This window comes from Melanotaenia boesemani, chromosome 17 (assembly GCF_017639745.1).
Source record: "Melanotaenia boesemani isolate fMelBoe1 chromosome 17, fMelBoe1.pri, whole genome shotgun sequence".
NCBI classification, from domain to species: Eukaryota; Metazoa; Chordata; class Actinopteri; order Atheriniformes; family Melanotaeniidae; genus Melanotaenia; species Melanotaenia boesemani.
The window spans coordinates 32,160,204-32,176,368 of NC_055698.1; the positions used below are offsets into that span (position 1 = coordinate 32,160,204).

At 49.9% G+C, this 16,165-nt stretch overlaps 1 protein-coding gene across 2 annotated transcripts; it reads left to right on the forward strand.

Moving 5' to 3' along the window:
- usf2 (upstream transcription factor 2, c-fos interacting) lies at window positions 1-15,522 on the forward strand. Of its 2 annotated transcripts, XM_042012579.1 has the most exons (11): window positions 1-656; window positions 1,978-2,021; window positions 2,132-2,247; window positions 7,237-7,356; window positions 9,000-9,156; window positions 9,237-9,324; window positions 9,565-9,609; window positions 10,182-10,240; window positions 10,808-10,899; window positions 13,607-13,735; window positions 14,491-15,522. In XM_042012579.1, exons 1-11 carry the CDS (start codon window positions 619-621, stop codon window positions 14,578-14,580), a joined length of 978 nt encoding a protein of 325 aa, XP_041868513.1. In that variant the 5' UTR covers window positions 1-618; the 3' UTR covers window positions 14,581-15,522. The 2 variants fall into 2 exon arrangements, with proteins under 2 accessions (XP_041868513.1, XP_041868514.1); XM_042012580.1 differs by lacking the exon at window positions 9,565-9,609.
- The last annotated feature ends 643 nt before the right edge of the window (window positions 15,523-16,165 follow it).

Consider the following 16,165-nt stretch of genomic DNA (forward strand, 5'->3'; position numbering starts at 1 on the left):
ACACAAGCACGAGACACACAGCGGACCCGCAAATAGTTTTAATCCGGAATCAAAGCATAAAAACGCGCAAACATCCGTTTCTAACCGCTAAAACTGTCCGAATGCAGTCACGTGAGCGCAGTTTCCAAAACGTCTGAAGTCTCATAGACGCTAACAAACATTTTCAGCTTATTTTACTGGTTTTTTTGGGCTAAAAATGCGCAAACGAGTCCACTCCGCATCTTATTGAGCGCATGTCGCAACCGCAGCTTTGCGCGGACAAGCAGCCGCTGAGCGCCGCAGAGGACAGCGAGGACAAAAAGAAACCCGGAGACCTGTTAAATTCACAAGCTTCCGTCCGTGCACCCAGCTGTCCTCCCGGAACACGGTACCGGTTCTAGTCCCGGACCTGGAGCAGCCCCCGCCGACCGAACCCAGGACGGGGTCGTTGTTTTCCGCGCAGACTGGCAGATCCGTCCCGCTCCGGCGCGGCCTCCATTTTAGCTCCCTGCCGTCGCCGCCTCACGTGTCCTGGACTGTCTTCCTCACATGACCCGTGTGTTTGTCCCCGTGATCAGCGCTCCCATCTCCGTAAATCTGTGCGGTTGAATATCGGTGTTTCCCCCCGTCGGAGGCTTGATGGAGATGCTGGAGCAGAGTCTGGACAGCTCGGCGAGGTGAGAGGCTGCCGCCCGCTTCCTGCTCTGCCATGGCTCCCGAACACGGCCTGAAGCGGCTCTGCTCCGCACAACCGCCTCCTTATTACTGTTTCAGACAGAAGATGTGCAGTTTGGGACATTTTATAAATCGGTTTATTCGCTGAACAGTAAAAACACAAAGCACAGCAGCAGGTTGGCTTTGGTTTCAGGGGAACTGGTCTGATGTTTTGTTTCTCTCAGCTGCAGCTCATCAGCACAAACAGTTTTCTGTAAAAGTCCAGATCCAGTCTCATTTCAGTCTATAACTCTGAAAAAACAGGAAACAGCTGCAGCGATTATGTGTTCAAACATGAAATATAAATGAAGTTTTTTGAGTCATTCTATAATTTCTCAATGAGGTCTTCAGGAAGAGTTCTCCAGGATCCCTGAAGGACTTTCCAAAGTTCTTCCTTTTGTTCCGTTCTCTGTCCAGATGATCCCACACTGCTTCAATAATGCTGAGGTCCAGGTTCTGATGTGGAGCCATCCCTCCATCAGACCTGTTTCCACTGATCTTAAGTCCAGCTCTTGGGTCATGTGACCTACCTCACTCTTGTCTTCCTGTTTCCCGTCCTTAATGACTTCTTGAAAGCCACGTTTCCATGGAGACCATTTCTGATGAGGCTTCAGCCAACAGTAGATGGATCAGCTGAAGGTCCAGATGCTTCTCTCAGGTCCTGGTTCGGATCTTTACTGGATCTCAGATCCTGTTCCTCTGCTGTAGATGGTTTTTAGTCCTGACTCTTCCTCTTCTGTCCTCCTCGTGCCCAGTTTCTGCCTCCATGCTGAGATAAGCCAGGTTTCCAGCTACCAGCTGTTTGGGAACCACCTTGTTGCTGCTGAAATCCTGTTTTCTGTCAGACTGTCTGATCTTTGCTGGTTTTTACACATGAAACTAAAGGAATGGGAACAACTGATGTGTCTTTGTGACAAAGAGCCTAAAAATCCGGTTTAAACCAGTTCTTTGCCAAGTTTTCTGTTATATGTCGACACAACTCTGCTTCATCCTGCGAGTTAGGAGCTGTTTTTATTCTGAATGATTCATAGGTCAGAGTTAAGTTCCTCTAAAATGTTCAGGTACCAGGACAAGACTAAAAAAATGAGGGAAAAAAACAACAAATGTGAGAACTGTTGATGAAGACCATTCAGATAGAGTCAGAGATGAAGACATGAGGAGTGTAGTTGCTAAAGAAAACTTGATTTCTGTTTATTTCCTGATGTGACCTCCTTCAGCCTCCTCTTTCTCAGTTTTGTGTTGAGCTTGAAATTGACTTGCTGCTATTTTCCTTTTGTATTTTAGTCACGACAAACAGGAAACGGAGGAGGTGGTGCAGTTACAGGAAGGTAGGAAGCGTCTGTGTCTGAAATGAAATCAGTGGTGGAAATACTGAGTGAGCTCTACAGCTTCAGCTCTGCTGGGTGGAAGTGAAAGCTGTGGGCGGTGTGTGTTGCAGGCGAGGCGGTGGGGACGGACGAGCAGGCCGCTGTGAGCATCACCAGCGTCTCGCAGGCTGCGTTCGCTGACCATGGCGTGCAATACCAGTTTCGTACGGAGAACAGCGGAGGACAGGTGAGGACACGTCCACCACTCAGAGAGAGGGGGACACTTTAAATCAGTGACGGTCTCGTACTGCAAGTTCTAGATGTTTTCCTGCCTCTAACACACACGGTTCAAATTAATGAGTCACTTTGCAGAAACTGATAAGCTGTTGGATCCATTTGATTTGAATCAGGTGTGTTGGAGGAGGGAAACATCTAAAACCTGCAGGACTGTGGTCCTCAAGGACCAGCGCGCCCCACTTCTGCTTTAAATCATACACCTTATCTAGAAGCAGCTGATCAATCAAGTGATTGCTCATTTCACCTGTTAGATATGGGTGATGTATCCGTGACAACATGGAAACGATAGTCATGTCCACCTGGGTTAGGGATAGGCGAGTCCTGGGGAGTTTTAGATGTTTCAACACACCTGAACAAATGAAGGAGTCACTGTGCAGAACTTGATAAGCTGATGGATCCAATTAATTAGAACTAGCTGAGTTAGAGCAGGAAACATCTAAAACCTGCAGGACTGCGGCTCTAGGACCAAACTTGCCTAACCCATGAAACCAGGAGAACAAACTGGTCTGTTCATACTTCAGTTTGGATCAGGTGCATGAAAAAGGTCTCCAGTCCATGTAGAAGTCTGGATAACCAAGATTTTCAAGAACCTTGTCCAAACAAGTGTCTACTCAGCCGTGCTCGGCCTGCGCGTTCCTGATCCGGGACACGTAGTCGGCCTGCGCGTTCCTGATCCGGGACACGTAGTCGGCCTGCGCGTTCCTGATCCGGGATGCGTAGTAGGCCTGCGCATTCCTGATCCGGGACATGTAGTCGGCGTGCTGGGCCTGCGCGTTCCTGACCCGGGACGCGTAGTCGGCCTGCGCGTTCCTGACCCGGGACACGTAGTCGGCCTGCACTTTCCTGATCCGGGACACGTAGTCGGCATGCTGGGCCTGCGCGTTCCTGACCCGGGACGCGTAGTCGGCCTGCGCGTTCCTGATCTGGGACGTGTAGTCGGCGTGCTGGGCCTGCGCGTTCCTGACCCGGGACACGTAGTCGGCCTGCACTTTCCTGATCCGGGACACGTAGTCGGCGTGCTCGGCCTGCGCGTTCCTGATCCGGGACACGTAGTAGACGTGCTCGGCCTGCGCGTTCCTGATCCGGGACGTGTAGTAGGCGTGCTCGGCCTGCTCGTTCCTGATCCGGGACGTGTAGTAGGCGTGCTCGGCCTGCGCGTGCCTGATCCGGGAAGTGTAGTCGGCGTGCTCGGCCTGCGCGTTCCTGATCCGGGACGTGTAGTCGGCGTGCTGGGCCTGCGCGTTCCTGATCCGGGACACGTAGTAGACGTGCTGGGCCTGCTCGTTCCTGATCCGGGACGTGTAGTAGGCGTGCTCGGCCTGCGCTTTCCTGATCCGGGACACGTAGTAGGCGTGCTCGGCCTGCTCGTTCCTGATCCGGGACGTGTAGTAGGCGTGCTCGGCCTGCTCGTTCCTGATCCGGGACACGTAGTAGACGTGCTCGGCCTGCGCGTTCCTGATCCGGAACGTGTAATCGGCGTGCTCGGCCTGCTCGTTCCTGATCCGGGACTTGTAGTCGGCGTGCTCGGCCTGCTCGTTCCTGATCCGGGACGTGTAGTAGGCGTGCTGGGCCTGCGCGTTCCTGATCCGGGACGTGTAGTACGCGTGCTCGGCCTGCTCGTTCCTGATCTGGGACGTGTAGTCGGCGTGCTGGGCCTGCGCGTTCCTGACCCGGGACACGTAGTCGGCCTGCACTTTCCTGATCCGGGACACGTAGTCGGCGTGCTCGGCCTGCGCGTTCCTGATCCGGGACGTGTAGTAGGCGTGCTCGGCCTGCTCGTTCCTGATCCGGGACGTGTAGTAGGCGTGCTCGGCCTGCGCGTGCCTGATCCGGGACGTGTAGTCGGCGTGCTCGGCCTGCGCGTTCCTGACCCGGAACGTGTAATCGGCGTGCTCGGCCTGCTCGTTCCTGATCCGGGACTTGTAGTCGGCGTGCTCGGCCTGCTCGTTCCTGATCCGGGACGTGTAGTAGGCGTGCTGGGCCTGCGCGTTCCTTATCCGGGACGTGTAGTACGCGTGCTCGGCCTGCTCGTTCCTGATCCGGGACACGTAGTAGGCGTGCTCGGCCTGCTCGTTCCTGATCCGGGACTTGTAGTCGGCGTGCTCGGCCTGCGCGTTCCTGATCCGGGACGTGTAATCAGCGTGCTGGGCCTGCGCGTTCCTGATCCGGGACACGTAGTAGGCGTGCTCGGCCTGCTCGTTCCTGATCCGGGACTTGTAGTCGGCGTGCTCGGCCTGCGCGTTCCTGATCCGGGATGTGTAGTAGGCGTGCTCGGCCTGCTCGTTCCTGATCCGGGACTTGTAGACGGCGTGCTCGGCCTGCGCGTGCCTGATCCGGGACGTGTAGTAGGCGTGCTCGGCCTGCGCGTTCCTGACCCGGGACACGTAGTCGGCCTGCACTTTCCTGATCTGGGACACGTAGTCGGCGTGCTCGGCCTGCGCGTTCCTGATCCGGGACACGTAGTAGACGTGCTCGGTCTGCGCGTTCCTGATCCGGGACGTGTAGTAGGCGTGCTCGGCCTGCTCGTTCCTGATCCGGGACGTGTAGTCGGCGTGCTCGGCCTGCGCGTGCCTGATCCGGGACGTGTAGTCGGCGTGCTCGGCCTGCGCGTTCCTGATCCGGGACGTGTAATCGGCGTGCTCGGCCTGCGCGTTCCTGATCCGGGACACGTAGTAGACGTGCTGGGCCTGCTCGTTCCTGATCCGGGACGTGTAGTAGGCGTGCTCGGCCTGCGCTTTCCTGATCCGGGACACGTAGTAGGCGTGCTCGGCCTGCTCGTTCCTGATCCGGGACGTGTAGTAGGCGTGCTCGGCCTGCGCGTTCCTGATCCGGGACGTAGTAGACGTGCTGGGCCTGCGCGTTCCTGATCAGGAACGTGTAATCGGCGTGCTCGGCCTGCTCGTTCCTGATCCGGGACTTGTAGTCGGCGTGCTCGGCCTGCTCGTTCCTGATCCGGACGTGTAGTAGGCGTGCTGGGCCTGCGCGTTCCTGATCCGGGACGTGTAGTACGCGTGCTCGGCCTGCTCGTTCCTGATCCGGGACACGTAGTAGGCGTGCTCGGCCTGCTCGTTCCTGATCCGGGACTTGTAGTCGGCGTGCTCGGCCTGCGCGTTCCTGATCCGGGACGTGTAATCAGCGTGCTGGGCCTGCGCGTTCCTGATCCGGGACACGTAGTAGGCGTGCTCGGCCTGCTCGTTCCTGATCCGGGACTTGTAGTCGGCGTGCTCGGCCTGCGCGTGCCTGATCCGGGACGTGTAGTAGGCGTGCTCGGCCTGCGCGTTCCTGATCCGGGACGTGTAGTAGGCGTGCTCGGCCTGCGCGTTCCTGATCCGGGATGTGTAGTAGGCGTGCTCGGCCTGCTCGTTCCTGATCCGGGACTTGTAGTCGGCGTGCTCGGCCTGCGCGTGCCTGATCCGGGACGTGTAGTCGGCGTGCTCGGCCTGCGCTTGCCTGATCCGGGACGTGTAGTAGGCGTGCTCGGCCTGCGCGTTCCTGATCCGGGACACGTAGTAGACATGCTGGGCCTGCTCATTCCTGATCTGGGACGTGTAGTCGGCGTGCTCGGCCTGCGCGTTCCTGATCCGGGACGTGTAGTCGGCGTGCTCGGCCTGCGCGTTCCTGACCCGGAACGTGTAATCGGCGTGCTCGGCCTGCTCGTTCCTGATCCGGGACGTGTAGTCAGCGTGCTGGGCCTGCGTGTTCCTGATCCGGGACGTGTAGTAGGCGTGCTCGGCCTGCGCGTTCCTGATCCGGGATGTGTAGTCGGCGTGCTCGGCCTGCGCGTTCCTGATCCGGGACGTGTAGTCGGCGTGCTCGGCCTGCGCGTTCCTGATCCGGGACGTGTAATCGGCGTGCTGGGCCTGCGCGTTCCTGATCCGGGACGTGTAGTCAGCGTGCTGGGCCTGCGCGTTCCTGATCCGGGACGTGTAATCGGCTTGATGTCGGGTTCTGCACGACTCTGAGTCTGAATCAGGTGGGTTGGAGCAGGAAAACTTCTAAAACGAGCAGCACACTGGCCCTCGAGGACCAGGATTGAGGATTTCTGGTTTAGAAGTGGGTGTGAGGTCAGATGGACTCCGTGGACCGGCTGATGATGAAAGATGTTCCGCACAGTTTCTGCCTGGAAAAGATGCTGAACCATAAATTTACTTGGACCCGCCTGCTGGATGGAGAAAAGCTGCAGTTTCATTGTGATTTTTTTTTCTTTGGCAGATGTGTTAAGTGGATCACATAAAACAATATGCAGGACTGGAATGAGGACCTGCAATTCAATTAAGCTTTATTTGGACACCACCAATTTACAACAGTCATCTCGAAACACTGTAAAAGGTGCAGCCTAATCCAGTTATAATTCTGCTCACTTTCTACAAATCATGCATCCATCCAGCTTATCTGAGCTTGGGTTGCATGGGGAGGAAACCCCGGACTTCCCTCTCCCCGGCCTTCTCTTCTAGCTAATTTGGTCAGATCCTGAGGTGTTCCAAGGCCTGCTGAGAGATGTTGTCCCTCCAGCTTGTCTTGGGTCTTCCTCAGGGGCCTCCTCCTGGTTAGATGTGTTAAATCAATAATGTGATCCAAGTTTATCATAACTGTGTTCATATAAAGTCAATTTTAAAAAGAAGTGATCACTTTGATCTTCCATCCTGAGCTGCACGGGGCAACAGTGGAGAGGAAAAACTTCCACAGAACCAGAACCAGGAGAGGACGAACATCAGTCTGGACTGCTTTAAGTTAATCTAAAATCATGTGAAATAGAAAATCCATCCTCGTCAAGATCTAATATTAAACTTTAAGGATTTAAACGACCTGTCTGTGAAGTGAACGTCTCATCAGATGAACACATGGGTTTAATTTCCCGACCAGAACCTGAGCCGAAATGAAACTTGAGGAGTGACTGTTGCTCAACAACGGCAGCGTTTACTCTCTGCTCCGTCTCCAGGTGACCTATCGAGTGGTTCAGGTAACGGACGACCAGCTGGAAGCGGCAGCTGATGGGACCGGAGCCGTCAGCGTCGTCTCCACGGCAGCGTTCGCTGGAGCCCCCCAGGCAGTGGCCCAGGTGAGTCAACATGTTCCAGCTTTCAGTCTGAACAGGAAGTCACAGGAGCACACTTCCTGTTAGAGCTGATGAAGTGTTCTGCATGGCAGGGTAGCCGCTCTGTGGCCATCTGTTCATCTTTTCCTGGGCCTGAACATGAGACCGGGTCTCAAACAATTTTCTGAGTAAAAACTAGAAACTATCAGACCTTCAGAGCAGTTAAAGTCCTTACACACCAAGTTTCAATAAACACAGCACACAGCTGTGGAGCAGTGATGACCAGGTCAGCAATCTGTGGTGCTGGCGCCGGTGTCGTGGTGGTCGGTGGGGTCGGTCATCGGGGTGTATACAAAGTGTGTGCAGCGGGCGGCGTTCAAACACACTTTCTGAGCTCCCATATCTAACATACACCTGTGTGCTCATCTTCAGTCACCGGCTGAGACGGTTTTAAAGATATCTGAAATTATTCAGCTGAGTCTTAATTCTGTAGAAAGTAAGTTCTTTAAGAGAAGAGAGAACTAATCTGTGTCTACCAACCGTCTCCATGGTGATCATTTCTGTTCTGAAACCAGCAGATGTGACGACTGAAGTTAAGCAGCCGACAATGATGAAGAAACTCTGATTAAACTGATGATCTGGATCAGGTCCGCCTTCTAGTACCGGTTCGTCCTCTTCATCAGGACCGCCTTCTAGTACCGGGTCGTCCTCTTCATCAGGACCGCCTTCTAGTACCGGGTCGTCCTCTTCATCGGGTCCGCCTTCTAGTACCGGGTCGTCCTCTTCATCGGGTCCGCCTTCTAGTACCGGTTCGTCCTCTTCATCGGGTCCGCCTTCTAGTACCGGGTCGTCCTCTTCATCAGGACCGCCTTCTAGTACCGGGTCGTCCTCTTCATCAGGACCGCCTTCTAGTACCGGGTCGTCCTCTTCATCAGGACCGCCTTCTAGTACCGGGTCGTCCTCTTCATCAGGACCGCCTTCTAGTACCGGGTGGTCCTCTTCATCAGGTCCGCCTTCTAGTACCGGGTCGTCCTCTTCATCAGGACCGCCTTCTAGTACCGGGTCGTCCTCTTCATCAGGACCGCCTTCTAGTACCGGGTCGTCCTCTTCATCGGGTCCGCCTTCTAGTACCGGTTCGTCCTCTTCATCAGGACCGCCTTCTAGTACCGGGTCGTCCTCTTCATCAGGACCGCCTTCTAGTACCGGGTCGTCCTCTTCATCAGGACCGCCTTCTAGTACCGGGTCGTCCTCTTCATCAGGACCGCCTTCTAGTACCGGGTCGTCCTCTTCATCAGGTCCGCCTTCTAGTACCGGGTCGTCCTCTTCATCAGGTCCGCCTTCTAGTACCGGGTCGTCCTCTTCATCAGGTCCGCCTTCTAGTACCGGGTCGTCCTCTTCATCAGGACCGCCTTCTAGTACCGGGTCGTCCTCTTCATCAGGTCCATCTTCTAGTACCGGGTCGTCCTCTTCATCGGGTCCACCTTCTAGTACCGGGTCGTCCTCTTCATCGGGTCTACCTTCTAGTACCGGGTCGGACCTTTTTAATCCTGGTGTGATAGATGAAGCAGGTGGTGGAAACCTTCCTCAGAGGTTTTCTCCATATTGACATGACAGCATCACACAGTTGCTGCAGTGCCCAGTTTGGTAATTCCAGACTCTCTTTCCAGGCCGTTATCCAGAACCCGTTCAGTAATGGAGGCAGTCCAGGTGGTGAGACTGTGGGAGGAGAGACGCGCTTCGCTTATTTCCCCGCCGCTGCCGTCAGCGACGGGACCGCCGTGTCGGTCCAGGCAGCCGCCGACCCGACGCTCACGCAGGCGGGAGGTGAGGAAAAAACTCCACACTGAGTGGATGGAGGTGTGTTGTGTGTCGGGATACTGACAGTTTGATCCGGTCACTTCCAGGCCAGTTCTACGTGATGATGAGTCCTCCTGAGGTTCTGCAGACGGCAAGTCCTCGCACCATCGCGCCACGCACACACACTTACACCACGTGAGTACGACGCCACATTCCCCTTCACCTTGATCCCAACACTCCTCACCATTTGTCATGGTCTTCACCCCTGTCCTTGTAACCCCACACTGGACTTCCTCCTCCTCCTCTTCCTCCTCCTCTTCCTCCTCCTCTTCATTACTGGAATGATTCTTGTTTTTGTGTGTAAAAGAAAAACCTTCATTTCTAAAATCCATCATCTGAAAACCACACTCTGTCCTACTTACCTGCTGCCCTCAGAGACCTCGGTGAAAGCGAGATGTTGCAGCATGGCAGCACAAACTGGTGAGAAGATCTTCCACATACGCCCCCACCCTGCCCCCCCTCATGTGTTGTAGACCAATCAGACGGTAGCGTCCTGGAAGTGGCTGAGTTTAGCTTCAGGTGTCCATGTTTAGCTCGCTGTCTCCCCCAGAGGACCTAAAAGCCTTAAACATGGCGTCCCGCAGGTCCTTCTCAGCATTTTAATAGGAAATCTGATCATTTTCTCATGACTTACTTCCAGCGTAGAAACTAAACTTGTGGCTCAGTTATTTGGCATTAAATCATAGAAAGATTTCCCTGTTAATGCCTTATGTGTTTTATGGTAAAAACCTTCACGATGTGACACTTATCTTCTGCCCCCTGGTGGATACAGTAATAATACAATAATGCACCACACTCATTTACCTTGAGGTAAATATACAAAACTATTTATTTAAAATTTAAACTAGTTAATTATTGTTTAACATTTTGTTAAGGGCCAAATAAAGACCTCAGATTTAAAAAGTTTGACTTTTCTCCCCGTGTTTTGGGGTTGGGCTTTAAAGGGTTAAAGTCATTTCTCTGTCTGATGATGGACGTTGGTTTCCTTGCAGGAAGGTGGAGGGTCCGCGGGCGCCCCGGGACGAGAGGCGGCGAGCACAACATAACGAAGGTCTGTGGTCTCTGCAGGTTTTACAATGCTACAAAACTCCTGATCCAGTCCTCATGTCTTCATCTGAACACTTTGTTGTAATCTTTCAACGTAGTCCTGGTTTAGTTCTCCAGCTTTCTGGAGATCTTTCAAAGTTTTTCTGCTTTTTTCCTCATTTTTTTTAGTCCAGTCCTGCAACCTGGAGATAGTTCACAAAGACACATCATTTGTTCCCATTCCTTTAGTTTCATGTGTGAAAACCAGCACAGATCAGACAGTCTGACAGAAAACAGGATTTCAGCAGCAACAAGGTGATTCCCAAACAGCTGGTAGCTGGAAACTCTGCTTATTTCAACATGGAGGCAGAAACTGGACACGAGGAGGACAAAAGAAGAAGAGTCCGGACTAAAAACCATCTACATCAGAAACTCCTGGAGAAATAAAAACTCTTCCTCCAGTCTGGATGGAAGTGCTTTAAATCAAAGCTCATGTCTTTTATAAATTTAGTTATATTTTGGTAAACAGGTGAAATAACTCAGATTTTGTTAGGATTCAGAGTCTTAGTTAAGTTTTTCTCTTTCTTTGTAGTGGAAAGAAGACGAAGAGACAAGATCAATAACTGGATCGTTACTCTGTCCAAACTCATCCCAGACTGCAGCATCGACAGCAGAACTGGAGCGGTGAGAACCTCCACAAATTATTTCAACTACGAAACTGATGTCAGACTAATGCAGAAAATATGGTTTGTTTTTTCCTTAAAGATGCTGTTTGGTAAAGAAGCTTTTTGAACCACTTCTCACTTAACCCTTAAAACTCGCTAGATCTCCTGATGCTATCTCTTCTTAACGGTGGTGTGTGTCTCTGTGGGGTAAATGTGATGGATATTTTACCCTTTAGCTGATCTACAGAAGTTTTCCAGGCATTTCTATCCCGTCCAGGAGGTTTACAATCCAGCCACTAAATGTAGTTTTATTCAGAGACTCTATCTGGTAAATCCACCATGATCCATGATAACAGCATTATTTATCACATTTCACCATAAAAACGTCACCATCACTACTATGTTGCTAAGAGACCTCTTTTTTTTTTTTTTTTTTTTTTTTTTTTTTTTTTTTTTTTTTGCTAAGAGACCTCTATTTAGACCTGGACATGATGATGAAGCCACTTCCTGTCAGACTTTCCACCAATCAGAGAGCTTAGATTGACGGTAACGTCCAATCAGGAGCAGCCAAAGATCAACCAGTGAGCAGAAAGTTCTGTGTGTGTGTGAAAAGAAGAAAAATAATGCTCCTCTATGGCTGGAATAAAGCCAAGAAGACGTTTCTGATGCACGGTGGCGCCACAAAGCAGCTGAGCTGGAGTTGGTTTAGTGAGGATAGCAGGTAAATAGTAGCAGGAATAACTGGAAATGAGGAAAACGTGGAAACATGGAAATAGTTTCTGTTGTGTGTTTGTTTCAATAACAATATTTTTTCTCCTGAAAGCCAAAACTTGAGAGAACGATGAGATGAGAAAAGGTTTGGTCACTGTTGGTCTGTGTGTTATTTCTACAAAGTTCTGTTAGTAATAAATTCTGCTTTCTTCTTCTGGTCGACCTTTATGCTGCTACATCTATTCATACATTCATTTTACATCATTTTACCTCCCAGTCTGACAGCTGCTACAGACTGGTTTATACTGGGATTAAAAGCTGCTACAGACTGGTTTATACTGGGATTAAAAGCTGCTACACACTGGTTTATACTGGGATTAAAAGCTGTTACAGACTGGTTTATACTGGGATTAAAAGCTGCTACAGACTGGTTTATACTGGGATTAAAAGCTGTTACAGACTGGTTTATACTGGGGTTAAAAGCTGCTACAGACTGGTTTATACTGGGATTAAAAGCTGCTACAGACTGGTTTATACTGGGATTAAAAGCTGCTACAGACTGGTTTATACTGGGATTAAAAGCTGTTACAGACTGGTTTATACTGGGATTAAAAGCTGCTACACACTGGTTTATACTGGGATTAAAAGCTGCTACACACTGGTTTATACTGGGATTAAAAGCTGTTACACACTGGTTTATACTGGGATTAAAAGCTGTTACAGACTGGTTTATACTGGGATTAAAAGCTGTTACAGACTGGTTTATACTGGGATTAAAAGCTGTTACAGACTGGTTTATACTGGGATTAAAAGCTGCTACAGACTGGTTTATACTGGGATTAAAAGCTACTACAGACTGGTTTATACTGGGATTAAAAGCTGCTACAGACTGGTTTATACTGGGATTAAAAGCTGTTACACACTGGTTTATACTGGGATTAAAAGCTGCTACACACTGGTTTATACTGGGATTAAAAGCTGCTACAGACTGGTTTATACTGGGATAAAAAGCTGCTACAGACTGGTTTATACTGGGATTAAAAGCTGTTACAGACTGGTTTATACTGGGATTAAAAGCTGCTACAGACTGGTTTATACTGGGATTAAAAGCTGCTACAGACTGGTTTATACTGGGATTAAAAGCTGCTACAGACTGGTTTATACTGGGATAAAAAGCTGCTACAGACTGGTTTATACTGGGATTAAAAGCTGTTACACACTGGTTTATACTGGGATTAAAAGCTGCTACACACTGGTTTATACTGGGATTAAAAGCTGCTACATACTGGTTTATACTGGGATTAAAAGCTGCTACAGACTGGTTTATACTGGGATTAAAAGCTGCTACAGACTGGTTTATACTGGGATTAAAAGCTGTTACAGACTGGTTTATACTGGGATTAAAAGCTGCTACAGACTGGTTTATACTGGGATTAAAAGCTACTACAGACTGGTTTATACTGGGATTAAAAGCTGTTACAGACTGGTTTATACTGGGATTAAAAGCTGCTACAGACTGGTATATACTGGGATTAAAAGCTGTTACACACTGGTTTATACTGGGATTAAAAGCTGCTACACACTGGTTTATACTGGGATTAAAAGCTGCTACACACTGGTTTATACTGGGATTAAAAGCTGTTACAGACTGGTTTATACTGGGATTAAAAGCTGCTACACACTGGTTTATACTGAGATTAAAAGCTGTTACAGACTAGTTTATACTGGGATTAAAAGCTGCTACAGACTAGTTTATACTGGGATTAAAAGCTGTTACAGACTAGTTTATACTGGGATTAAAAGCTGCTACACACTGGTTTATACTGGGATTAAAAGCTGTTACAGACTGCTTTGGATTAAAATAAAACAGGCAGACCAAAAATAGGAAAAATGGAGTTTTAAGGGTTAATGTGTAACAGGCCGAGTTATCAGACATGGATTAGTTACTGGAGAAAAATGTGGAAAAGCTTTAAAACTGAAAAAGAAAAGCTGTCTCCTCGTCCTGTGTTCCTCAGAGTAAAGGAGGCATTCTGTCCAAAGCATGCGACTACATCCGGGAGCTGCGTCAGAACAACCAGCAACTGCAGGACAGTTACAAAGAGGTGGAGCGAGTCGAGATGGACAACGAGCTGCTCAGACAACAGGTAAACTGACATCCTGAAATCTGATGCCACGAAAACCGACTGAGACACAGGCTGGTGAAATGACACCTGAATGAGCAGCTTGCTGGTGTAGGTTCTCAGGTCATGGTCATCCAAAGAGCTTACATGGAAGGCAGCAACCTGCTGGATGACCCTCCGGCTGATACGCCACATGGGGGGTAAGGGTACGATTGGCCGTGAGAACGCAACAGCGTTCAGGGTTTATGAACCTAACCGTCCCGTTCCGACCCGGACCCGTGGATGGAAACAGTCCTGCGGGTCGCGTACCTGACGGAAAAGTTGTAGCTGTGTAGGACTCTGGTCTAGAGTCTTGTGACCAGAACGCATCACATGTTGGTCGAGCAGGTGAGTAACTTACAGTTGGCGACGACCCCCAGGACGGGTGGGTGGGTCACGTTTAAACTACAGCCGATGAGCCTGGAACTCCTCTGCCTTCGATTCAAGCTCTTAGGATCACTGACAAACTTTGGTTTATTTAGAAACAAACGCAGAAACTGCTGCAGCAACGCCTGGTAAAGCTGGATAGAGTCGTGTTTCTATTGTGTTCTACCGGCTTCCTTTTTAATGAGACTTCAGTGACCTGATTGGATCCTGGGGTCGTCCATATTTTATAAATAATAAAAGGTTAGGCTGTGACTAACGAATCAAACTGATGATAAACGACTGATTTAAGGTTTTCAAAAGCTTCCAACCTTCCTGGAATCCTGTTTGTGAGTGACCGTGTTATGTTCTCTCAGATCGAGGAACTGAAGAACGATAACGCGCTGCTGCGAGCGCAGCTGCAGCAACACGGCGTGGAGGTGAACGGAGACGCCACGCCGCAGTGAAGCTTGGACTCGGACGTGTGCAGCGTCGCTCCTCTCTCCCACCTGAACCTCAGCCGGACTGGAACAAAGACCAGAGGCAACTTTCCCTGAAACTGGACCACGAAGACACAGAGAGAGGAGGTTGTCTCGGCACCGGCGGGCGCTCGCCGGCCCGAAGATCTCCACCTGGGCACAACACACCTGCACCAGACCTTTTCTAATGTCCGACTATGAACCTGCCGCAGAAAAGTTTCTTCCACCTCTTTATTCTAACACCTCTCTTTTCAGTTGCCGTGTATGATACTACTAAATCTGACACGAACAAAAGCTCCTGTTTTAATTTATTAGTCCTGTGTACGCAAAGAGGAGATCTGCATCACCTCCCAGAACCGAATGAACCCAAGCAGATCAGATCCTCTGATGGTGCTGATCGCTCTTTTACTGCCGATGGAAAACATGCTCCTCTCTTAGTAAATCATAAAGATAATGGTGTGTGAGTGATGATAATGACACATAGATGAAGGTTTTTATTTTCAAATTAAGGCCTGTTTTGTTAACGTAGCTCAGGAAATGGGGATGGAGGACTTGAGTGCTCCCCAGACTCAATGAAGTCCTCACGTAGAGAGTTTAGATCTCCTTTGTTTCCCCGTTACGTGCGATGTACAGATACAAATGAGATGAAGATGATTTTCAATATATAAGTTCTTTCTGTTGGGCATTAAACTGTGGGTTTTCTGTATAACTGCATCATGGGATCCACTGAGGTGGAGGGCTGGATTTTAGAGGCTTTTTTACAATATTCCCTGAAACTCAGAGACTTTTGGATCTGTTGCTGCTGACCGACTGTGGTCAAGTGATGATACAACTCACCTGCTATTGTCTACACTGAAAGTCACCACAGCATGGAGGTTCAAGCACTGGCATGACTACATCTGATTCTACAATAAAACAAATGTGTTGATACCCGAGTAGTGTTTGTCACCGGTGGAATTTGAGGGATTTTCAGGTTTTCTTGGAGCATCAATAAGTAGGGGATAATGCTTGACGAGGTGGCCATTATCATGAATTAATGTCCATTAATTTATGATAATGGCCACCTCGTCGGGCATTATCCCACTTATACCATGGTCCATTAAGAAAGGAAAAAATTTTAAATTATTAATGCGTTAATGTTTTTTACGGTAAAATCGTAAGTTTTTCACAAGAAGTGGCTGAGTGGACTATTTTGTGGTGATGCGTTGCCAAGGTAACCGGCTCTGACACAGTACCTGCAGCTCGGTCGGCCGTAGTTATGTAACACAAACATTTCAGAGGGCGTGTGAAGCTCTTACAGCTTGTGTGTGTCCAGAGGATGACGCGACATTTTGTTTCCAACAGTCCACAGATCGTTTCCTACATCGTTCAATAAGCCTGCAGGCTGCTCCGATCTGGCCCTTCTGCTGCCCGGCCTCCGAGTTTCTGTTGCCACGGTTACCAACTACCGTTTAGTCAGCGCAATAATTTACAGCAATAAGTCTGTTTGACCTGAAATTCTTTTACAGGTATCCAATATCACTTTTTAACGGACACCCTCCAGCCAATCAGAATCGAGTATTCACCCAGACCG

Coding starts and splice junctions, on each gene's coding strand:
- usf2 (XM_042012579.1), top strand. CDS start 619: ATGGAGATGCTGGAGCAGAGTCTGGACAGCTCGGCGAG. Junction 2,022..2,131: donor GGTGGTGCAGTTACAGGAAG/GTAGGAAGCGTC, acceptor TGTGTGTTGCAG/GCGAGGCGGTGGGGACGGAC. Junction 9,157..9,236: donor GACGCTCACGCAGGCGGGAG/GTGAGGAAAAAA, acceptor GGTCACTTCCAG/GCCAGTTCTACGTGATGATG.